This window comes from Abrus precatorius, unplaced genomic scaffold (genome assembly GCF_003935025.1).
Source record: "Abrus precatorius isolate BTA unplaced genomic scaffold, Abrus_2018 Scaffold7, whole genome shotgun sequence".
Lineage (NCBI taxonomy): Eukaryota > Viridiplantae > Streptophyta > Magnoliopsida > Fabales > Fabaceae > Abrus > Abrus precatorius.
Window position 1 is genome coordinate 7852628 of NW_020874417.1, and position 25562 is coordinate 7878189.

Below are 25562 nucleotides of genomic sequence, written 5' to 3' on the forward strand. Positions count from 1 at the left end.
TATTTTAAAGAGTCCCGTCTGCAACTGCAACTAATTTAACAAGGTTGTAAATAAGCATCAATGAATATGAATCATAAGAGCTATTGACTTTTGCGGGGGAGTATATGATTATTTTTTTTTCCTTAAAATAATAGCTTGCAATAGAACTATAATTCACTATTAAAATTCAAATAATTGCACATTATTAATTAAGCCTAATTTTCCAAGCTACATTAATTAATTAATTAAACAATCTTGCATTTACCTGTGATTTTGGTTGGAAAAGAACAATAAAAACTTGATCATCTTGGAGTATTTTATATAATATCTGGTTGACATTTGCTTACTAGTCTTCAAGGATTAATAGGCGACGGATCCAATCTTTAGTTGTGGAACTTGAAAATAGAATGCGTATGATCCGTGCTTTGAAATTTGTTGGGAAATTATCAAGTTACGAAATTCCAACATATTTATGCTTTCCAAAGTCAATTTCATCCAAGTTGAGAACAATGCTAAAATTGAAGTATTTTCAACCATATCTACCATGTAGAGATAACTTACGTCTGCAAGCTAGTTTCTTATGACTGTAATTATTCTATAGATATTCCTCACTCTTGAAAACGATTTATAAGATTCAACTTGTGACAAACTTATTTTTCAAATTCAATGAATATCATTCTAGCATTTATTCAATGGCTTAATTAAGAAGACATATACATGGGAATATAATTTAATATATATATATATATCTCCATCTAAATCATTAAGGCCGGTGAATGTTAACTCTCCAAGTTAACAAGGGATTACAAGGTGTGAAAAAAAATCACATAATTAATGGTTATTATTATTAGCTATTTAAAAAATTCTTAAAAAAGGAGAGGACACGGGAATAAAATTTCAAAACATAAAACCTTTTAAGAAAAGGAGAGAGAAAAAAGGTACGTCAAAAACAAGAGAAGGCAAAATAAAAGTATATATGAAAAGAAAAGTGGCTAAGTAATGATCCAATGGACAGAGTTGCCTCAGGGAACTACGTGTAAGTTTGCATGAAAACGTACACAGTAAAAGTTGAACACAATTTAAGACTTTTTGGTCATTTCATCCAATAGACTAAAAGGGCTACCCAAGGAAGCCATTGCTGCCTTTCCATTTCACATACTCTCCCTTAAACTCAAAAGTAACCTTTCTAATTTTTGTTTTCACATTCTTATGATCTTTAAACCTTTGGGAAAAACAAAAAAGTAAAATATAAAAGAGAATGATAAGAAAAAAAAAAGTATAACTTGGGCATAAAAAATTGTGTTTGTATTTTTAAATAAACAAACATACTTTTTTCTCATGCTCTCTCTTAAGTGGTTTTTCTGGAGAGAGAGAGAGAGAGAGAGAGAGAGAGTTGAAGAGGATTTCCTGGAACCGCTTGGTCTGAATAAATTCTAATAGCTAAGATGAGAGAGAAAGGGGGAGAGATATAAAAGAAAAGAAAAAAGAAGCTTTGTCTTTTGTTTCTTAGCATTCAATTCTATTTCCTCTCTTTATTATCACTCTCCAGCTATTTGATTACAAGGTTCTAACCGACTCTCTCTTCCTCCTTCTCTCCCTGCGTGGATAAAGGAAATGATTTTAAGTGCAAAAAAACAAAGGCGGTTTCACCATTAATGGGGTTTTCTATAGCTATTGAAGAAGCAGAACAACAAGAGCAAGAGACAAAGTTTTTAGGTTCCTCTCTGATCATGGCTTCCACTGTTAAGAGCACCAACCCAACAACAACCCAACTTGAACCACTCCCACCACCCCCACATCTTCATCCCCATCATCATCATCATCATCCAACTCAAGAACACCAAATTTCTTTTGGAATGATGCCATCTTCATCATCCTCTTCTATCCCCGGAAACTACTTGTGAGTACTTATAATGAGTCACTGTAGTGGACTTTCTCCCAAGCTATTTTGTGTGACGGATCATCAAGATTTTGATGAAGAAAAGGAAAAAAACAATTATATGACATTTTTTTATTGCTATCATTATATTAATATTAATTTTTGTTGTTTTAATTTTCTCTTACTGTCATGTGTTTATGTTCAATAGAAGCAAAGATTCGGGAGCGTATGATTTGGGGGAATTGGATCAAGCCTTTTTTTTGTATCTCGATGGACAGGCTGACCCTTCCAGTGTTCAACAAGACCAAAGACGTGAGCTTTAATTTCTCTCTCTCTCTCTTCTTCAAATTCAGAAAGAGAAGCACTTTTTCTCTTCCTTTTCATTTCATTTGAAAGATTCTCTAAGGGATGGTTCGTTTGGGTCACGGCAAAAGCATGTTTCAGGAGATTCATATCTTATCTGCCGTATGGTACTTTGTTTGACCGGATCCTTGCAGAGAGAAGTAAAACAAAAAGAAAAATGAAAAACTGATCCTCTCTCTCACTTGTTCTCTCTCTCAGCCTTTTTTTTTTATTATTCATTTCTTGTTTGATTGCTCGGTGCTGTGAGATCATGACATGTAACAAACTTGTGGCATGATCTTCTCGCCAATTCCACATGTACTGAAAAAAGATACACATAGGGCATGGGTGGGTTCTTCCTTTTACTTTTTTCACTCTTCCTTTTTGCTTTTGGATGGCCAAGCTACAAATGCATGACAATTTCCCACACCTCTCTTGTGGTGTTCTGCAATCATTTTGTCTCTTATAGAACATCTCTCTTATTTTCAGTCATTAACTTCATTTCTCACACATATGTTACTTGCTATTCTTGCTTTAATTAATTGATATATTTACATTTACATATATATAACTGATGTTGCTCAATTCCGTGCATGTCTGCGCCTCAGCAGAGAACTCTTCATCATTAGGAATGAGGCCACCACCAACTCTCAACATTTTCCCATCTCAGCCTATGCACGTAGTGCCTCCATCCAATTCCAAGGTACAACAACAATAATAATAATATCCCACTATCAATTATATCTCATACCTTATAATATATTGAATATTATCCCATGTGCCACCTATGTGCTAATAGTTAAATAACATATAATATATAATTTCGTTTGTATTTGGTAGGCTAGCATGGAATTACCTTCTCCACAAACCAGTGGCTCCAAAAGACCATCAACATCAGAACCGTCCATGAAGTTGGCCAACCCACCCAGTGATGCCGCCCCCTCTGCGCCTGAGCCACCCAAAGCTGTAAAAGTACATTGCATAGACATGGAGAAATATATGCAACACATTCGTTAACACTCTTCATGATCAATATATTTTTAAAAAAATTAAAACACTTGTTTCATAAACTGATAATTTTTAAAATGTTATTTTGAAAATTTAAAAAATAATCACATGAAATAAGTTGAAGAATGTATAACTTGTATTTCTCTTTTAAATATATATATCTTTGACTAAATTTATGAATAGTTTTCTTTTTTTCCATTTTTCTCTCATTGATCACCTGCGTAATATGCATGTGGTATATCAGCGAGAAAGCAATCGCAAGGGAACAACGTCAAGTTCTGAACAGGAAGGACCCAAAACACCAGATCCTAAGGTTGATTGCTCTAAATAATTGTATTTCTTTGAACTTTCTTTTTGTCTTTATGTTCTTTTGGATTTGATAATTAACGCTCAATATGTGCTTTTAAAACGTGCACAGACACTGAGAAGACTTGCTCAGAATAGAGAGGCAGCGAGGAAAAGCAGGCTCAGGAAAAAGGTACTGTGAATTCTTCTGGAAGATAATTTTATCTCAACTGTGCTGTTTTACACATTTTAGGCAAAACTTGTCAAAGCTTCTCTTATATTTACAGTTTGAACTTCATACCAATTTAATTTATTTGTGCTTCTCTCTCTCTCTCTTTAGGCGTACGTTCAGCAGCTAGAGTCAAGTAGGATTAAGCTTAATCAGCTAGAACAGGAGTTACAGCGTGCTAGAACTCAAGTAAGTAACAACCTCTTCATGGCAAAGACTTGGTGCATTTTTCTTATCTTATTTTTTAAGAAATATTTTTTTCTTTGTAAAAACTCTTAAAAAGTTAATATATGTTTCAAAATAAGTTCAATGGACATGTACTTATACATATTTAATTTAGCTTTTTTAAGAGAAAACTTTTAAAAAGAAAGTTAGAATTATTTATTTAAATAAAATTTTTTCAAACATGTCTTTAGTGTTATAAAATGTTATAATAAATGTGTGTGCCGTGATTGATTATGTTGCAATGCAACTTCAAACAGCAATACCACCAACAACTAACAAGTAATGCGTGTTACTATGTTAGGGCATATTAATGGGTGGAAGTGGACTAGTGGGAGGGGAGCAAGGCATTCCTATCGCTATGAGTAGCACTAGCTCAGGTGATCTTCTCAATACTTACAAATAAAACATTTATGATCTCGATATGTGTTATGCTCACTTCTACATACCCAATATGATTTTGTGCATGTGATATAATTTTGTGCATTAATAACTTCAGAGGCTGCAATGTTTGACGTGGAATATTCAAGATGGTTAGAGGAGCACCACCGCCTAGTGTGTGAGCTAAGAGCTGCAGTGCAAGAACATCTTCATGAAAACGAGCTTCGTTTATATGTGGACAACTGTTTGGCTCACTATGATCAAGTAATGAACCTCAAGAGCTTAGTGGCCAAAACAGACGTATTCCATCTTGTTTTTGGTATGTGGAAGACCCCAGCTGAACGTTGCTTTATGTGGATCGGTGGGTTCAGGCCATCTGAACTCATCAAGGTATGTATAATTGAAACCCGACCTACCTTAAAAAAATGCTATCTACATGCATGCCCCACTCAATATTTTGACACAACTAGATGACAAATCACCAAAACAAACTTAGTTTTATCTTTTATGAAAGATTTAAAATTGTGATCACAATCACGGTTGTAGAATTCTCAAAAGTTTTGACGTTGTAGAAAGTTGCAGTTACAGCTGTGGTTGTAATTAATGGAGTTTCAAAAACTAAAACTTTTGATGTTGCGGTTGCAATCTGAATTTTAAACCATACTTATATGTGAAGAGGAGGAGTAGCTATGAATTAATCTTAAATTTCTCATGCTTTCACACCACACACACACACACATATATATATGTGTGTGTGTGTGTGTGTGTGTGTGTGTGGTTCCCTGAATCCGTCCCTAAATTTGGATAACTTAATAAGAAGTTATTTACATAAATCCATTGACTTGTCGGTGGGGATTCCAAAGAAAATTTGTGGGCAATGAATTAAATGTAATCAATGAATATGGAATTAAAGGTATCATGAAGATTTCCGGTTTTGGTAGAGTTAGGCTTCATTTCCATAAAGCCATACCTTTCACTTCATATTCTGGTTGGAATCAGAGATCAACTGAGAAAGGAAAGAGTATAGGAAAGTGGCACGGGTCTCTATCTAATTGTCTTCTTCCTCTCTATAGTTGATGGGAATGAAGTTCCCCTTTCCATGCCACCTTTTTCTTTGTAATGTAGTTAATCAGTAAACAACCCCTCATTGACCATAAAATTTTGTGATACGCATATGAACAAAAGGAACCTAACTCCTAGACAATGACCTAAGCATTATATAATATTTAGGTGTAAATATTTTTTTATTTATTAGTGGGTTTAAATACGTTTCATTGATTAATATGTGTTAATTTTAGATTATTCTGAGTCAAATTGAGCCTCTTACGGAGCAACAAATTCTTGGGATATGTGGGTTGCAACAATCTACACAAGAGGCTGAAGAGGCTCTTTCTCAAGGTCTTGAAGCTCTCAACCAATCTCTCTCAGACACTATAGCATCAGACTCTTTGTGCTGCACTCCCAACATGACTAACTACATGGGACAGATGGCTGTGGCAATGAACAAGCTCTCCACACTTGAAAGTTTTGTGAGACAGGTACGTTACATCCTTTGACTCACCACATTCATTCCTAACTTTTTGAAAGAGTTTGCATATATACATGTAGCATAAATTACATTTTACCCCTAGTAGTTTTAATTTTTTTGGTCAATAATACTACAAAAGAACTAAGCGACACACAAAATATATATATATAAAGATAGTTTAATGACATACATAAAAGATAAATTAAGAAAACATAAAACTATACAAGAAGAAGGGATAGATTAGGCCAGATAAAAGAGAAAAAAGAATAGTGTTGATGAATGCATGTTGAGTTTGTGGGGGTGATTTGGGTAAGTTTTGTGATGATGAAATCTTGGTTAACTAGTTTTGTGGTCCCCCATGACATATTTACAAAGTTTCCATAACTGATCTCGTGGGGGTCAGGTAAGAATGAGAATCTGTTCCCTCTTGGATTGGGTAGAGAGACCTACTCCCAACCCTCTCATGAACAACCACTTCCATGCATCTCTCTCTCTCGCACCAGCTTGTTCCATGGAATCTACAAACTTAGATTATAAAATCTGCCACAATTTTCATATTAGGAGGGGGCGGCGTTCGCACTGTTTATTATATCCATCTTCAGTGTTAAACATTTTTAAATGACATCTTTAATATTTTTTACACAAGCAAACTTTATTAAGTATTGAATATGTCATTTACTAAATTTTTAAGAAAATAATCAATTTCCGCTTTTAGTTCTTGTTAATTGGGATTAGACACACAGAATTATACATCACCAAAGTTTAGTACTTGATTATATTAAGAGGGTATATATTAATTGATCAATGCATTTAACAATGAATGCATAAGGTTACTACTAATCAGTAGTTGTGACATTGGTTATGTACACGTGAGTCTATGGCAAAACTAGTGGTCCCTCGTTGAAAGATATGTTTTGAACTCCATACCTGTGTGATGTCATCATCGTAACCGTAATACACAACATATAGAGCCTTCACCATAACTTGCTTTTTGGCAATTTCTAAAAACACAAACAAGTATATTATATCTGAAGTTATATAATTATTTTTTTTATATTTTAAAAATACATCTAAATGTAAATCAGACAAATAAAAAATTTCCCCAAAATTTAAAAATAAAATATTTTATAGGTTCTAGGTGTGAACATCTTCATCTTCCAAACAGATCCCAAGCCAACAAAAAAAAAAGTGTATAATTAGATGGCTGCAATGGTAAGATGTCAAAAATTTCTTGATGACATTCATGGTAACTAGGTCGGTTCACCAACTATGCTTAATTTCTATGGTGTATAATTGATTTTAATTACAAGTCTCCGAAGAATAGGTTTGAACATATGACAAGTAACAAATGAAAATAATATCAACAGAAAATAGAGGATTCCTTAGGTAGACAACATTATCATAATGATTATAATATGGATTTTATCGCAAGCAACCTACCTTTCCTATTAATTAGTCTGAAAGCTCGTCCTGTCTCTGTTTGACCAATTAATTGTAGCCTTTGTTTAGCTATGACTAAAAACGCTCTTGTCTCCTCTTGCTGTTCAATCTTGTCTCTTCCATCAATATTTTTATTAATCACCACCTTTAAATTTTTTATAAGAAAATACATTAAAACTATATTAATAATTCTAGAGCAAAGTGCATCGTCATACCTTTTACTTAATTAAATTTGGTTAATATTTGAAAGATATATAACAATTATGCCTTTCTTTGGTCTTGTTATCCTTTTATTGGTTGGTAGTATTTTTTATATATTTTTTTTATAAGAAATGATTAATTTAGTTAATATTTTTAAATTGTGAAAAATAAAAAATCGTATTTATATGCATTAATTATTAAATTTTTTTATGTCATTTATTATAAAACTTTTGTTAATAAGATATTCTCACTCATATAAATAGGTAAATTAATTATTTTAATATATTAATTAATTTGATCATTTAATACTATTTTTTAAATATAATATTAAATTTTTTTTAATAATATAAATTTATGATATATATTTTTTCTTTTTTCTTTAGCATTTAAGATTTTACACATGAACTAATATTTTAAATTTTATAGAAAATATTACTTAACTATCTATTATATCATTCACCTATGTTAATTAATATCTCATTTATTATTCTCTGCCAAACAAGTATTAATTACTCAGGAAAAATTTAAAAAAAAGTATAAGTCGTCTATATTTTATAAAATGTCAATGAAAATTGAATAAATTTAAATTATGGACATGCTAAAAAAATAAATGTTTTTAATTTTTTAGTACGTGTCCAACAGTACACAATAAGAATACTATAAAGTAAATGTTGATGAAAAACATAAGATATTACAAAATTTAATACATTAATAATAATATTAAACTTTAATTTTTTAAATAAAATTTATGATTTATTATTTTGAACACATTAAAAAAATTCTATTATAAAAAAAATGTGAGGGTGTATTTATTTTTCCTTTATCAACAACATTTAATTGGGGACACGAATATCAACGAAAGAGAAAAGAAAACTGAAGATGTATTTGTTGATCTATTTAAATGGGTTTAGTTTGACTGATTGATCTATTTCATGAGTACATATGAAGATGTTTCCATCTTGCTTGCTAGTGGCTGCTTTACCCAATCCAACGTTTTCCATATGCCATATATTTTTCACTTAAATATGTTTCAAAACTTGACTTGACTTGCAACTTCATCGTACATATGATGCAAACAATTATAGGGATAGGTTGCAAATCTGGTTCCAGTTTGAGAACTAGATTTGAAAAGAGGGCACCGTTCTAGTATCCCCTACCCTTCTTCTGCCAATTTTATCTGTTCATTAGCTCCTACAGTCCAGTTAGCTCATACCACTTTTAATTGCTGCATCACGTGGGACAATATTCCATCACTAATATTTTCAACGTGTTCATGTCTATTATATAAAATGAAACAGTTTTTAATATTATCTAACAAATGTCACATATGTTCTTGACTCAAGCAACCTATAATCGATCTAACTCTAAAAAGAAAAAGAATCGATAAAATTATGCATTTTATTTCTATTCACTGAAAATTCAATGATAACTTACAGGCTGATAATCTGAGGCACCAGACAATTCACCGTCTGCATCATCTTCTAACAACACGCCAAGCTGCGAGGTGTTTGGTGGCAATTTCTGAGTACTTCCATCGTCTTCGAGCCCTGAGTTCTCTGTGGTTGACACGCCCTCGCCAAGAGTAATGCGTGTGCATTCCCTCAAGCTATGTCTAACTAGATATATGACCTTGTAGCTTCTTAATTTCCCTTAAATTATAAATTCAATATCCTAATTCTATTTTGGTGCCACCTTCTATCTACCATTTGATGAATTAGCTATATATATGTATATAGACCCACCCACATAAACATTGTTATATAATATTAACTAAAACTAGAAGTAAAATTGATAAAAAAAATAATAAAAATATTTGGCAGCTACATATTCTTGACTGTGGTAGAAGAGGAAGAGGATGAATGCAAAGTTAATAAATTGATGAAGAAGGTTATGGTTTGTGAAGTTAACGCTAAGAATATTATCATATGAGGATAAGAAAACGGAAACTGGAGGAGTTGAAATGAATTGTCCACGTGGTCCCTGAATGCTTGCATGCATAGGCTGTTGAATGTTTATCAATACCATTAATGAATTTATAGACATTGGTCCAGGAATGATTTTTTCTTTCTCCTCTTAATCTTTTGCTAATTTTGCACTTTATTGAGTTATCTTTTGATATTCTTATTTTTCTTTTTTATAAATGTACAGATGAAGAATTAGATGGTCTGTTATTGTAAGTTTGACTGCAAATAGGCAGTCTCTCATGTCATAAATAAAATATAATTAATGAAAAAAGTAATGTTTTAATTTATACGAACTGTTTGACTTTTCTAATGTATATAATTAAATAAAATCCCAATTATTGTTCTAAGGTATTAATTAAGAAAACAAAAAAATTATTGAAAGTGTTAAAATATACTCACTTTCATATATTTTTAATATAATTTTTTAGAAAATTTACTATTTGTTTAATCCCACTTGTTAAGACCTTATAATTAACTCAGAGAAATGTGATAAATATCATAAATGCTTTTGCAATGAAACGGACTGTGGACTGTCTCACAATTAATTACAAATATATATACAATTATTTTTATTTTTTAATAATTGTAAGGTACACTATAAAAAAATAATAAATAATATTTTTTATTAAAATTTAATGTATTTAATGTTTTCTATTCATTAAAGTTAGTAATATAATATGATTTTTAATAAAAATTTATCATATATAAATTTAGTGAATTTTTTTTGTCTTTAGACATGTAAAAAAAAAACTATTTTTCTTTTCATATTTTGAAGATTTAATAGTTTAAAAATAGTTTTTTAAAACAATATAAAAAATCGAGAGTATAGTAACATTTATTTCTGACAAATGAATTATGTGGAAAATTAATGAATACTCATTATATTATCATTTTTTGTTTTCGTAATTTGAATTGCATAAAATAATCAGCCAGCAACTACGATTCATATGTTAAGTGGATATTTTTTAATTTAAGTAAAATTTAAAATATAAACTAAATGCACATAAATCAATATGTGACAATATAAGTTACTTAGATTTGAGAATAACAAATTAAATTAAGAGTATAGTATGAAAACGTAAATATCAATATAACTTTTTAAAGAATACATAATGTTGATATTTAAAAAGGGGGAGAATATTCTAGTAAAAAATATTTTATAAATATTTCATTATTTAATAAGTTTTAAATAAAACAAATATATGATTAATTATACTTTTCCCTCTTATTTGGGTTGTGTGTAATTTTGATATTCCAACTTCTTTTTTCAGTCAATTAAATTTCTCTAGTTTTAAAGTTCTACAATTTTGTTCCCTATCAAGTTTTTCTGCCGAAAATTCATAAATTCTAACCCAATTATTTTACAAATTAAACCGATGAATTTTATTTTTTTATCAAAACTAACCAATAAAAATATCAAAATTTGCCCCAAATTATTTTTTTTCTCTTTAAACTCTAATCTCCCTTTCATAAAACTCTTCAAATGCTTGAAATTTTCACTAAATTTTTTACTTTTAAACTTTTAAATCTATTACAAGCTCAACAAAATATTGGATAATTAAAACATTAAAAAATAATTATTGGAGGATCAAATTTAAATAATTTTAAAATTAGAGAGATTTAATCAACTAAAAGAAACTTGAGAACTCAAATTTGCAAACAATACAAATCAGAAGTAAAAAATACAACTAAATAAATAAATAATAATAATAATAATAATAATAAAGCCAAGTGTTAAAAAAAGTAAAATTAAATATAATTTCATGTTTAAGAATAAAATTTTAAATTTATAACATAAACATAAATTTTCTAACATAAGTTTTGCTTTCAATATTTTTGTACTAATACCTTTAGTAATTGAATTATATTTTATATAAAAAAAAATGTACATCACATGATTCACCGATGATGTGTCATATGTGCACATAAAAGTTTTCCGACTTTATACACGATGTGTATTGATTAAAACAATATTATTTCAATATAATTTCTATATTTATTTTAGTCCTTCTATTTAACATAATTTTAAAAAAACTAATAATTAACAGTATATTAATAAATCCCATTAGTTAAAAGAATTAAAAATAATAATTTATATAAAAAATATAAACTATATCCTAATTAAAAAGTTTATAAGAGTTAAATTTAAATTGTACAAATTTTGTAGCTATTAAACACTTAATTAATTTTATTTTTAAATGTAAGTTTTTACGAATAATTTAATAACTAAGTATAAATTAAGATTTCCCTCGATAAGTATTTTTAGTTTAATTTAATAATTTAAATACGTGCTCAAATATTCAATCTCAATCAACTCATTTATAGTTAAATCAAGTTAGTTTAAATTACTTATTAATAATTAATGAATATATAATTGAATTTATTATATTTTAATTATGTTGATTTGTTTTTTCATTTAACTCTGCCAAACATAACGCATCACCGCCCATAACCGTAAGGTGTAAACTAAGGATACAAAACATTTTGCTTTTGGAGAATAACTAGTATATGTAGTGACTAAAAATTAGTTGAAAATATGTGAATCAATTCAACTATTAAATTATTTTATACTATTTTATGATTATTTATATAAAATTTTATATAATTTAAACATTTGTATGTATATTATTTAAATTTAATATTTATTTATATTTTAAAAATATATTATCTCTTATAATAATAATGTGATGAAATATTTAAAAATTTTATTTTTTTATAAAATTAATTTATCTAATAAGAATTTTGAAATTAATAAATAAATTGATTAATCACATATTTTATAAAAAAATATTAAAAATGTAAATATGCAGATATATCGTTTAATGGATCCTAACTCGTTTAAATTACTACATTGCAAATGAGTGGAAAAATATTGTTGGGCTAATTTGGTGTTGTACTTATCCTAAGACATAATTTCATGATAAGTATTAACAGTATTTTTAAAAAAAACACATTTTCACATTGGGTGAATTTAATGTATGAGAAAATACGGAATGAAACTATTATTTAAAAACAAAGATAAAATAATGAATGGAATTTACAGAAATTAATGGGTGTCACGTTCATCAAACTACAAAAATGGAAAATATATGATGATAACGTTTCTACAATTTTACAAAATAAAAGTTATCATTCTAATTTTCTTACATTAATATTTTTAACTTTTAAACAGTTAATCTAGTCACAATCTTGAAGTAATATTTCTATCCATTTTGTTTATTTGCAAATTATTAAATAGTATTAAAATTTAATCAGGCTATTTATTTATAATAAAATATTTATGTAATATTTTTGTTTTATGAGTTTTAATACTTTTAAGAAGTTTTTAACATACAATGAAGTGGCCATCAAATTGTAATAAAAAAGAAGCATTATAAATCATTTCAATATCATTTTTCATAAACTATGTTTGCAAGTACTTACTATTAATATTATTTTAATTTTAAATGATGCAATAATTAAAAAATTTGAATTAATAATAAAAAGTAAAATGATTTAAGAGATTGAAAAAGATAAAACATACGGAAATCACATAATAAATTTGTATAGATTTCTTTTTGTGATTACTTATATGTATCTCAATTCAACTTAAACTAATTATATTAATGCAAACAATTATCAAATTAGTTATTACTTCTACCTAATAATAAGGATAAATCACATAATAAATTTGTATAAATTTATTTATTTTAATTTAATTTAAATCAATTGTATTAATACGAGCAATTATCAAATTGCTTATTACCACTACATAATGATTCTAGAATAAGGATAGACTTCTTATCCAAATATTATCCTAATATTATAATAAACTCATTAGATTTGTTAAATTTAATTAAATAATTAATTGAAAGACTAAGTGAAAGATTGATTCTCGTAACTCATAAACTTAAATTCTTAGCTTAGTGAACATATTAATGATATAATTGTCTATTAATTAATTAAAATTAATCTTTAAGTAGTCAATTTAAAAATAATAACAACAAAAGAACAATTTTAATCAACAACTAACATCATTATAAAATTAAATTAAAATTCAAAAGAGATACATCCAGTATCTACTCCAACCTCATGACAAGAGGTGCTTAGATATATATGTTGAAAATAACATAAGCTAAACAAAAAAGATTCTTAAATAAAAATGACAGAAAAACTCTCCAATTGATCTACTATGAAAGAAATATCACTCCATGATGGAAAATACTAGTTTTTGAAGATTTTGTGGAGGTAACATGTGAATGGAATGAAAGAGAAAGATGATGTGGATGTGAAAGGTGAAACAGTTTTAGATAGAAGACTTGAAGTTTAAGTGTAGATGAGGGAGAGAGAGAGAATTATAGTCTTCATTCCAAAATCTTAAAGTTTAAAAATAAATTCAAATTTTTTTCATTATCTAGTTTTTTTTATAATTTTTTTTATGATTTGATTTATTTTAACTAATTCATATTGACACAACTTCTTACAATAAAATAAAAAAAAAATAGTCAATTCAAAAAATAAAGCAATAATTCTAAAAAAATGAAATAAAATTTCATAAATAAAATAATAGAATGATTATATATATATATATATATATATATATATATATATATAGTAAATACTATCGGAAAAAAAGAGATTTAAGAAAAAAATAATGTAAAATTAAAATATAAAACTATGTAAAATTAAGGTTTTAAATTTAAATTTCTGTATAAAAAAATTTAGTGTCATCATATATGAATGTTTCTCGAGTCGAAGAGAATTTCTTCCTACAAATGATTGAAACCAAAAAATGAATAAATTTTCATAAAGAATGGGTGTTGACTTATATGGAAAAGGCACCTAAGGTCAACAGGCAAAATTGTTTGTTTGTGATCAACGATTCAAGCATAATATTCTGTACTACGAATTGAAAATTCTTCATAGGTTAGCAATCCCAAAGGAAAAGTTTTAGTAAACATGGGCAACGACAGAAGCACATTAGTATAACAGGTAAAATTAAAAAGAAATGATAATAAGGTATTTGACTTAATTTAAATAAAAAGAAAATTATTTGACTTATGTTTTGCTTAATTAATGTTGCAGGTGACAAGTTGTAATCGAGAGAGCAATGATGAGCAAGATTTCTCTAAACATTCAGTAACGCAATGCATGAAAAACAATGCAATCATCATAGAACCATTTTTACTTGGTCTATGTAACTCGCAAGTAGTTGTCAAGAGTGGTAGGTATGATATTACGAGGTATTGTTTTGATAAAAGGTCTTGTCAATGTAGTAGTTGGCCTTAATTATTTATTTATTTTATTATTATTAGTAGTATGAGAGATTCATGGAATTCTTTGGTGATTGGGTTGCATATTAGTCGTTAAAATTTTAGTTTAATGTAATGCTTGGAATAATAAAGTTGCTATGGATATAAATACTAAATTTTAGTTTATGGGTAGTAACTAAAATACAAATATTTTTATCTTCAAAAGTTGTTTTCTCAATTTACAAACACAATTTTTGGTCATTTTTTTTCTGTCCAGATTTTAACGGGCCATTTCTTGACCCAAAGAGAAGTTCTTTATGGGCCATGTAGATCCATGAATACAATGTTGAAAAAATATAAAGGAGAGATTCATGAATACAAATTTTATTAATATGGGTGAATTTCCTGAACCAAAAAGAAATCATTTCCAATTCCTTATGACCAGAGAAGAAAATTAAAAGGGGTTCAACTCTAAATAATCTCGGATAAACATATACTGCGCTGAGAAAACATGGACCCATCTCTGAATTTACCGTTGAATATAATAATATAATGTACAAGAATTAGCTGATTATGCTTATATAAAATTCTCTCCGATCTTGTTGAATCAATTAATCGTAAGCTTCAGATGAACAAGATCTAGATAAAATTAGCGTTGTATTCTACGATTACCCCAATAGAAATGAGGATTTGATTCCCATGTGAAGCTAACAGTAACTACACCGCTGAGTCTATCAAATATCGATCATTACATGTATAGATTACTAATACAGAGTCATTAATAAAAGAAAATGTTGTGGATTGATACTTAGTTTTATTGTTGTTGACACTTCCAAATAACGCAAGAATTAAAAATTTGATGACAGGAAGAAAAATCATGCTAATTGTGTACTAACCAAAAAGTAAAAGAAAAAAAATGAATAATGCAATAACACAGAAGATCTTAATAATGTTGCTTTTCGCCTAATTTGGAGCCTCAAAGCATGCTATCAGCACGAGATGGCAACCTCTTGAAGAAGTTGCTAGGCACTGAGGGTAGCTTGCTTCTGAATCTGGGGTGCCTGAGCCAGAAAATGCCAGCAACTGAAGCTATTATCTTGAAAGGGGTCACATATAGTGCCACTGCTGCAATGAGGCAGAAAATCACATAGAGGCTTGTTGCTCTTGGGTCTCTCCAACTGAGCAATGAATGAAATCTCTCACCTTGTGTTGCAATATCTCCAACCACAGTTTGTATTCTCCCTGCCACACTCCTAAGCCTATCATACCTCATTTTGGTCACATCTTGATCCTTTGAAGTAGGAAAAGTGTCAAACTCTTCATCAAGTTCATCTGGGTGTGCTGCTTCTGCCCATGAAAGTTTGGTGTCCATGTGTGGGGGGTGCCTTGGCCTGAACCGTAAGTTCCATATTCCAATGAGAAACATGTAGAGGAACATAGTAGGGAGGATCAGTTCAGGATAGCATATCAAGATGAAAAATAGGACATGAACTAGAATTGTGGTCACTGGGTTCTTCCACTGTTGCACCTCACCAAGCCACCTACTCATAGATATTACCCCTGAAAACAGTGACACAATTCGGAAGAAATTGGCTTTGCTTTTTCTCATGCTCCATATATGCGAGTCCACATCTAGCATGTACTCCACAACCTCTTTCCTCAAGGGTGGTTCTGCCCTCCCAAGCCTTACTCCCACAATGTTCATAGCTTGGTACCTCAAGTTGTCCAATTGGTTCACAGTGAATGGATGCAAGTAATGCATTTTTGGCAACAAAGGGTGTCCATAAAGGTAAATTATGTGAGCCATGGAGAGACATGTAAAGCGAATAGCCAACTGTAGTTCCCCCATTTTCTTCAACCCCGAGGAGCGCAGAACAAGTAGAGGGTAGGAGTTAGTGTAAATCCTATCCATTTCCAAGGTTGACAAACGGATTCTCACCTTCCCAATTCTTGAGTCATTTTTGGCTCCACTTCCAGGAGCTTGCTGACCCAAATGGCAGTTGTCAAAGACTCCAAAAGTTATGACAGTGCAAGGGTCATAAACTTCCCACGTGTACTGCTCATTCCATTTTGGATTGAAGCTCTCAGTGATTGTTCTAGTTCTGACCCATTTCTGTCCATACTTGGCCACACAATAAGCATCTGTTGACCCTTTACCATTGTTTGTCTTCATAGGTTGGAGCCCTTGAGCACTCAAAATTCCCACTTCAAGTATTCCAATTGGCTGCTTCCAAAGCTGCCTAGCAGTTGGCCTTGTATCACTAATATACATTGTTGATTCATCTAGCACATGATAAGCACCCTCAAGACACACTCTTAGGTGAATCCTACTTGAGAACTTGTTTTCATTTCTCTTGTCACCCTCCAACACACCAAATCCAAACTTTTCAAGATTGTACCAACGTGAGTGTACTGTCCTGTGATCCAAACGAATTTCAAATTTGTTCAGTGGCAAGCTTATCTTGGACACAACTTCATCCTTACCAGGGGAAGCCTTGTTTTCCACAGTGAGCACAAGCTGCTCCTCAAAGGGTTCTGCTGCCACAAACACCAAATCCTCATTCCACATAGGATTTGGTGTTTTTGTTGGACACAGCTTAGTCTTGAGCACTTGTTGACCAACTTGACCCTTCACAAAAACTTGAGGTGGCTGGCTTTTGTCCAATGGCTCAACATCTTGGGCTTCAATGACATTAACTCTAAGATACCAAAGTTTTGGATTAACATAAACCTTTGACCTGATATTATAAACTCCATCTCCCTTAACTGATGCAGAATCTGAATGCCAAGCCTCAGGAAATGCTTCATCAGCTTGTGTTCCCATCCAAACAGCTAGCATGATTTCACCTCTACTCCTTGTTTCCCCTCGCAGATTCTCAAGCCTATACCACTGAGGAGCCAAAGGACTATCTGGGGGCACCCTTGTCGGCACTTCATGCATGTCAAACTCAACTTTCCCAATGTAATCATCTCTGGCTACCATTTCTTTGTCTCTCACAAACACTTCAACAACTGAAGACTGAATCTTCTCCTTTGAGAATGCAAAAACCTGCTTCCATTCAGGGTTGATCTTCTTCTCAAAGTGCCTTGTTTTACCCTTGTAGTTCCCAACTTTGACTTCAACATAAGGGTCAACGTTTCCCGTTACAGGGTTTGGTGGAAGGTCTTTGGCCTTCACAACACGAACATAGAGGTAGAACATTTGTTCCACAAGGTCATAAGTGCTTGTGGCTCTTTCAGTGTAGATCCAACCAGTGCCTCCACGTTGTCCTCCATGTGGCCAACGTTCTCCAAGCGCTGGTTTTGTGTCTTTCAACTTGTAGTCATCTTGGTTTGGCTTTGGTGCTGCTTGAGAACTCATGGTGCCTATGGTTTTGGAGGTTCAGCTTTCAAGCTTCTTCTTGGTTCAGAATCTCTATGTTCATGTGTCTAGTGGTGAAATGAAGTGATATTTCAGGGTGTAACTTTTACGATATCTTCCTCTAAATTGCTAGTGAATCTGAGAAATAGCAGAAATGTGTGTTGGCAATTGTTGTTGCTCAAGTAACTGGAATAGCTGCACATGAAAATTATAGAGAGAGAGAGAGGGAGGGAGAGGGAGAGGGAGAGGGAGAGAGAGAGAATTGAATTGGATTTCTAGAATTAAAATAGAGATGTGAGACTTAAGTTATGTAACCTTTATGGCACTTACATGAAAGAGGATCTCATTTACCAGTGCATATCATTAGCGACTACCACTCCTTAGATGCTTATTTATTGAGTATTGAGTATTTTAATTGGATCATGTCAATGTAAAGATTTTTTTAAAAAAATAATTTTATTGAAGTTTTTTTTTTCAAAAAATATATTGAAGATGTATTGAAACTTATGTTGAATGCATATTAATTATATTTTAAAAAAATATAGTTTAAAATGTTTAACCAGTATCTTATTATTTGTCATTTTAATTTCGTTCTAAAATTACTAAAATTACAAATTGTGATAATTTCTAAAATTACTATCTATTTTAATCTTGAACATGTTTTAATAATTTTTAAAGAGTAAAAAAAATAATATTTAAAACAAAAAGTTGACATTTTCTTATTTAAAACACAAATATCTTTTAGTGGTGCTCGAGTAAAAAATGAAACTGAAACTTTGTTTAAGAATCAAGCATGTACTTGAACCCACTACCCGTTAGTAAAATATATTAAAGTTTATAGTTTTGAAGTAAAAAAATATATTAAATTTCTTTTATAATTTTTCAGTGAAATAATTATTTTGTTGAATAGTATTTTGAGTAAGTGTTTTTTTAAATGTCTCAAGAAACTAATTAAAAAAAATTACATACATATTTTACTTAGAACAAATAAATACTAATTTTAGTCTCTCAAATTATAAATATTTGTTATTTAATTTTCCATTTTAATAAAAATGTTACTTTAATTATTAGTTTACCAAAACAAAAAATAGATTAAAATAGTTTAATTTTAAAAGTTAAAATCTAAAATAACTTTATATATATAATCAAAGATTAAAACAATGGACACGTGTATTTACTCTGCTTCTCACACTAAATATGAAATTATTGTTTCCCTTATGTCATATGATGTATTGCAATTTCAAGACTGAAGTTGAGTCTTTTTCTTTGCACTTTCCTTCTGTGTTTATCTTCTCATTCGAAGACTTAGTTTTATGAAAACCAGCTTCAATCTCACCTCTCAGAATATTGATATATAGTATTCTTAAACCAATACTAGAATATTAATATATGTCTAGAACTACAAATGAAATGCTGATTAAGGAATTAATGCTAATTATGTGTTTTCTAAGTGGGTATAGAGGAATATTGTTCATATGAGTGCATTTGCTTTATGTAAACGCTTTGATAATTAAAGTAGAAATGGGAAAGAGCATTAGTTCAAATTCCACAATTTTTGTAAAGGCTATGCTTGGTGCCCCACTTCAGAGGACAAAGATAGACTTTTAGACTAAAATAGGGGTAGACTTGTACATAAATCGCTCCCTACTTTCATAGATTCTTGTCTTTCTTCCACAACTTTCCACGTTGGCAATTTTTTTTATAGACCACTTTACCCTCATTCCATGAAAAAATAATGTTAGAAATAACTCTTAAAAATAATTTTTATTTTTAACCAAAATTTATTAAAAATTAAAAAATATGAAAGAAAAACATTAATTTAAGTGAGAGTGAAATTTGATTTAGAACTCTAGAAATTAATTTTAAGGTATTTGCTAAATAATTAAAAGTTAAAAAAACGTTAAAAAGTATGGTATGGCACTGTAGTAAGTTTCAATGTACATTAACATGTTTCTTTTTTTTTTTTTAATTAAAAGGATTATTTATTAATATTTTAATCAGTACTAACTTATTAACAAGATCCTTATAATCTATGGCAAATGAGTTGAAGAGAATGAAGTATTAATTTCCTTGCAATAAGATCCACAGCTAATATGAAGGCAAAGACAGTTAGTCAAATGATAAAGAAGCTGAAAATATTAAAGCTGTAAGTTGGCTTAAAGAAAAGGAGAAAGCATCACAGAAAGCTTATGGGGTAAGAGCCTTCAAAAGATGCTTTAGAACGCTATTCTCCCTTCTTTATTCGCCTTTAACTTAATGTTAGCTAAACTTGGGAATTTATGCAAGTGGCAAGCTTCACAAATTCCACACCCTCTTTTCTTGGAAGTGAAGGAGGCATATATTAAGGTAATAAATAATAATAATTTAAAATATTAAGGAAATGAAAAAAAACTAAAATAATAATAAAAAGCAAGGGGAAAATTTTTATAAAATATATAAATTCGGGAAAATTCAAAATAAAAAAACAAAATAAGGATAGTAGTTTTTCTCTTTGGATATTTGATGAGTAGATAAAGTAATTATGCCTAATGGATAGAAACCGGAGATGATCGAGTAAGAGTACATAGAGCAAATGTGAATTATTTATTTATCTTTTTATCAAGTAAAAAAAAACTTCCTTTCTTTTATTTTTGTTGTTAATTGTCTTGTAAATTTAGTGAGTGAATCACATTTGTATTAAATTTTTCCAAGCACCCACTGTGAAAATTTTAATACCAATGCAATGCACTCAAATTTACAAGACAAATTAAGATAACCCAAAAGAAAGAAGGAAAAATTGTTACTTGACCCAGAAAAAATATCACTTTCACTTCTTTGTAGTCTTTAAGTTTTGGAACGTGTGTTCTTCTAACAATATATCTTCTCTTTGTTTTCTAAGAAAACACATTGTCATATTATTTCTCCTCCAAGAAAATTACATTAATTTCTAACCATTAGATAACGACCCTATCCACAATCAAAAACTTCTCCGCTATATATATATATATATATATATATATATATATATATATATATATATATATAAACTATTCACAATATTTATTTCAATTTATTTTTAATTTTTAGATTTAATTTGTTTTATTTTGAATTTTTTATATTTTCATAAATACCTAAATAAAAACTCCTTTTTCGTAAATACTTTTTCTATCTGATTTGGAATTTAAAAATAAAAAATGAAAATTTCAAAATTTTCTCCATTTTCTGAAATAAAATTAAAAGTATCATTTTTTAAATACTTCTTTTCATATAATTTAAAAATTTTAAAATATCAAAATAAGTTTAAATTTATTTATTTTATCTCAAATTTAAAAAAGACATAATATTTACTGTAAATAAATTATTTCTTTAATTTGAATTTAAAATAAAAAAATAGTTTTTCTTAAGTTGTGTTTATTTTAAATATATTTCCTTATAAATGATATCTTTCTTTAAATTTAAAAATTAAAAATAATTTACTTTTTTAGTGAAATAAATATTTTAAAAGTTAAATTTTATACAATTAATTATATAGTGACTATTCTTTTAAAGGTGTTAATAAATTTTTTATAGGTAAATTTTGTTTAACTCAATTTTAATTTTAAAATTTATTTTTAGATAATTTTAATGATGAAGTCTTTCTATATTTACTTTTTTTAATTGATTGTAATTTTTTTTTTACTATGTGTTTATGTCTCATTATAATCTTGGTTAGTTCTACCTTTTAAGAACTCAAAATTAATTTTGACATAGAAATCCCTTATTAACATAGAACAAGATCTATTTTAAATCACATTTAAGAGTTTCATTATTTTGTACCAAAGAAATAATGTTATTCGAATATTATCAAATTGACTACAATTTTTTTTGCTGTTCATGAGAATTCCACAAGAGTACCTTAATCTTAACTAATTTAATCCTAATTCATGTGGATTAGGGCCAAATAACCTACTATGTGAAAAGTTTTTACTATAAAATGTTCATATGATTAAGTAGGCTAGTGTTAACTTATGAACTAACTACCATTAAAAATTATTATAATTTATTTAAAAATATCTATTTTATATAATATTTCTTACTATAAACTTTAGACAAATAAATGACTTAAAAATAGATAAAAGTAATTAAATTTATATAATATTAAATAAAATATAATAATTTATTATAAATTAAGTTATATATTTATCTAATTTTTGTTTGTATCAATGATGATTATTAAATTATAGTAATATTTTTTATTCATATAATTTAATAAATAATTTTTTAGTACATTATTCTTTAATTTTATTTGAATATTAACAATAAAAAAATCTATATTTTAATATTTGTATATTATTTATTTATTTTTATAAAATTATTTTAAGAATATCACATATTTAATAAATATTTTTAAAGTTATAATAAAGACACAAAATTGACAATAAAAAACAACACTAACTAAATTTATTAAGTCATTTGTTATCAAAATGTTTAAAATAATTTATTTAAATAAAATATAATGTGTTAAGAAAAATTAAATACAACACCACCATTATACTTAATATTATAAAATTCATTGATGTATTTAAGTAATTTACGAACTTAGCAAAAATTAATGAATATTTATAAATTTAAATTTTATCTCATCTTAATTTAGTAGAATTTATTTTTAAAGTGAAATTATTTAATTTAATAGAATTGATATAATTTTTTTATCTTTTAAAATATATTTTTTAATTAATTTTAAATAAAATAATTTAATAAAAATATAAATAAATAGATATATTTATTTTAATAAAAATAACATAATAATTATTAATTATTTTTTAAAAATGTGAACTAATCCATCTTTAACTCTGAGCCTAACTTAAAGTTTAGGATCAAAGTAAGTAGAGGGCGTGCAGAGGTTTAAAAAAAATACGCATAAGATTTAAAAAAAAGAACTAGTGTGTGAAGTGAGTTGTAGCTACGTCTCCATATTAACAGTTTTAGTTGAGACACTCTATATGATATTTATTAAAAAACTAAAATAAGAGATTAAGTATTTCACATGTGATGTAAAATTTGATTAAAACGATAATTGACAAGATAATTCAGTAATAATCGCCAATCGAGTTATGTCCTGCAATTTCGAGTGAATTTCTTATCAGATTAAAACAATGAGATGGGAAAGAAGTAACATGGCAAATGAACTTTGCATTCCTCAAATGAAGAAGCTCCAACTTCAACCGCATTAAATGAAATTGTATGAATAATGTAAGTATTATTGAATTAAGATAAAAATGGCCTAGAAAAAGGAGACATCGAATCAGATACCCTTTCTTAAATGCAAAAAATAAGATAAAGAAAACCCTCTTAAAATGAATGCTACTTTATAGTTGTGTGGTGGAGGATCATGCGTAACGTGGGAAAGGAAGCCAAGATTTTATAAGGTGCCTGTTTTGGGTGATTAATGGCTGTCATATCCAACACCATATTCTCCCCTTTGTTTAATAGAATGTCACTACTTTTTCAGAAATAATTCTTTCAATTTTCTTAACTGGTTTTATTGATATGTAATTTTTTTAAATAGATTTAAAGAATTTGATTCTAATTTTTTTCATCACCATTCAGTTATGTTATTCAATGTTTAACCCCCTTTTTTCCATTTCAGACTTATATTATAGTCTTAAGAAATAATAAATCTTTAATGCTTTGTTAATCTTGGTGGAAAAAATATTTAAAAATAAAAAGGGTAAGAATTTTTTTTTCATGCATTTGAATGTGGTTTTTATGAGTCAATTTTTTTTTTAATGTTACCACAAACTTTTCTCACACAAAATAATGAAATTTTGGGTGGGGAAGATTATATTTTAAATATTTTATTGAAAATAATATTTCTCTCTATTACAAATTTCTTACACATATAAATCTGAATCTAATTTATTTATTTGATGAGTTATTTTTCAAAACATGAGTTAGCCTTTTTAAAACTATAATTTGTCCGGTCCACCAAACATATTCAAAAACTTTTATAATAAAGTCTTTTAAATAAGTTAAAAGAATTTACCTCTAAAAAATTAATAGATCTAAACTTTATATATAAATTAATAGATTAGGTTTTAAAATAAAATAAAATAAAAATTCTTATTATTAATTTTGTTTAAAATAAGCTGATCGTTTGGATGACTCAACTTCACCTTTTTAACTAAATAAGGGTTTAAAAGATATTTCTTAACCTAACCTATTTAATAAAAAGACTGATATGACATGTAAATTAGGCCAGGAATGCCAAACCAACATCCTAACCTATTTCTAAACTTAGTTATGCATACTCAAGGAATTTACATGCAACTACCTCGCTCTAGTGCTAGCATTCTTCATCGGCTAAATAAACAATGCTTGAACCATACTTTCATTATGTTAAATTCATTCAGTTCACCAAAGAAAAAAACTTCCTGGCAAACGTTCTTCAATTTTTTATTTTTTTTTTTGTGTTGGGGGGTGTTAGGTTAGACTCCCAACTATGTGTCTAAAAAGTCCAAATTTTCAAACTCATTTTCTACACTTAATTGAGGGGAGTGAAAAGTCAGAAGAGTGGGTGAGAGAAGTCTAGATTGAAGTATTTTTTCGTAGCCTAGTGTGTATATTTTCGCAGAGAGACATAAAAAAGAAAGAAGGGGAAGTGAGAGAAAAAAGAAGCTCCTGACTAGCTACTTCATTCCTTTGATATCTGATTCGATCACTGTTGGATCAGGCTGAAAATTTTACAGCAGGTTCGTAACACGGTGCTCTTTGTTCTGACTGTTCGGATTGTCGATTAGAGGTCTGAAGTTGGAGATATTGTCTTCGCACAGAAGCCCTGTTTTTTGTGACTCTGTACAGACCAACTGCAGAGAAATCGTTATTTCTCCTTATTCAACTGTTGGATTGAGCTGAAACTTTGACAGCAGTTCCCAGACGTATAGTTCTTTGTTCTGACCACTGGGATCGTCGATTGGAAGTTTTGGCTGAGAGAAATCGTGTTTGAACAGCAGCCCTGTTTTGTGAGATTTTCTCTCTTTGGTTAGGCTTTATTGCTTGGTTGTATTAGCTGTTGTTTGCACGAATTTGTGCAGTATTTTGAGACTCTCTTATAACCTCATTTGATTATAGTGAAACTTGATTGACTGGCTTGAGCCTGTGGATTTTTACTTCTCACATTGAGAGAGTTTTCCCACGTAAATAATTCTCTGTATCCTTGTATTTGTTGCTACCATTTGTTATTGTTGTTGCTCCTCACAGATTCTTGCAAGTTCGGAGAATTGTTTCCACTGCTTACTTTAGATAATTGTGTTCTTGTGTTTGGTTTTTCCCAACAGGGGGAGAGGAGCATCCAGTTACTACACAGACATGACTACAAAGCCTAGTGTTGTATCTTGTGCAATTCAAGAACTGAAGAAAGTGATTTAACAATAAAGACTCTACATAGAACATTCTAATACTAATTCATGCATGAACGATGAATTGAACAACGGATTAATACTTTCAGAATGAAGTATGTAATTAGCACACGTATAAAATTCACGCATGACTGAT

The 25562-nt window shown here is 28.9% G+C and overlaps 2 protein-coding genes across 2 annotated transcripts; one reads left to right on the forward strand and one right to left on the reverse strand.

Moving 5' to 3' along the window:
• Positions 1 to 1709: 1709 nt before the first annotated feature.
• Positions 1710 to 9080, forward strand: LOC113872566 (bZIP transcription factor TGA10-like). The gene is made up of 11 exons (XM_027510206.1): positions 1710 to 1879; positions 2067 to 2170; positions 2812 to 2903; positions 3041 to 3172; positions 3453 to 3521; positions 3627 to 3686; positions 3834 to 3911; positions 4249 to 4324; positions 4444 to 4715; positions 5624 to 5863; positions 8931 to 9080. The coding sequence occupies exons 1-11, from the start codon at positions 1710 to 1712 to the stop codon at positions 9078 to 9080; spliced, it is 1443 nt and encodes a 480-aa protein (XP_027366007.1).
• Positions 9081 to 15478: 6398 nt separating this feature from the next.
• On the reverse strand, positions 15479 to 18409 carry LOC113873174 (FT-interacting protein 1). The gene has a single exon (XM_027511180.1). It carries the CDS (start codon positions 18048 to 18050, stop codon positions 15666 to 15668), a length of 2385 nt encoding a protein of 794 aa, XP_027366981.1. The 5' UTR covers positions 18051 to 18409; the 3' UTR covers positions 15479 to 15665.
• Between the last annotated feature and the right edge of the window lie 7153 nt (positions 18410 to 25562).

Bases quoted from the DNA above. Each gene is read 5' to 3' on its own strand.
- LOC113873174 (XM_027511180.1), bottom strand. From the start codon at position 18,050: ATGAGTTCTCAAGCAGCACCAAAGCCAAACCAAGATGACTACAAGTTG.
- LOC113872566 (XM_027510206.1), top strand. From the start codon at position 1,710: ATGGCTTCCACTGTTAAGAGCACCAACCCAACAACAACCCAACTTGAA. The intron at 3,687-3,833 runs GTACTGTGAATT...CTCTCTCTTTAG, and splicing joins AAAGCAGGCTCAGGAAAAAG to GCGTACGTTCAGCAGCTAGA. The intron at 5,864-8,930 runs GTACGTTACATC...GATAACTTACAG, and splicing joins TTGAAAGTTTTGTGAGACAG to GCTGATAATCTGAGGCACCA.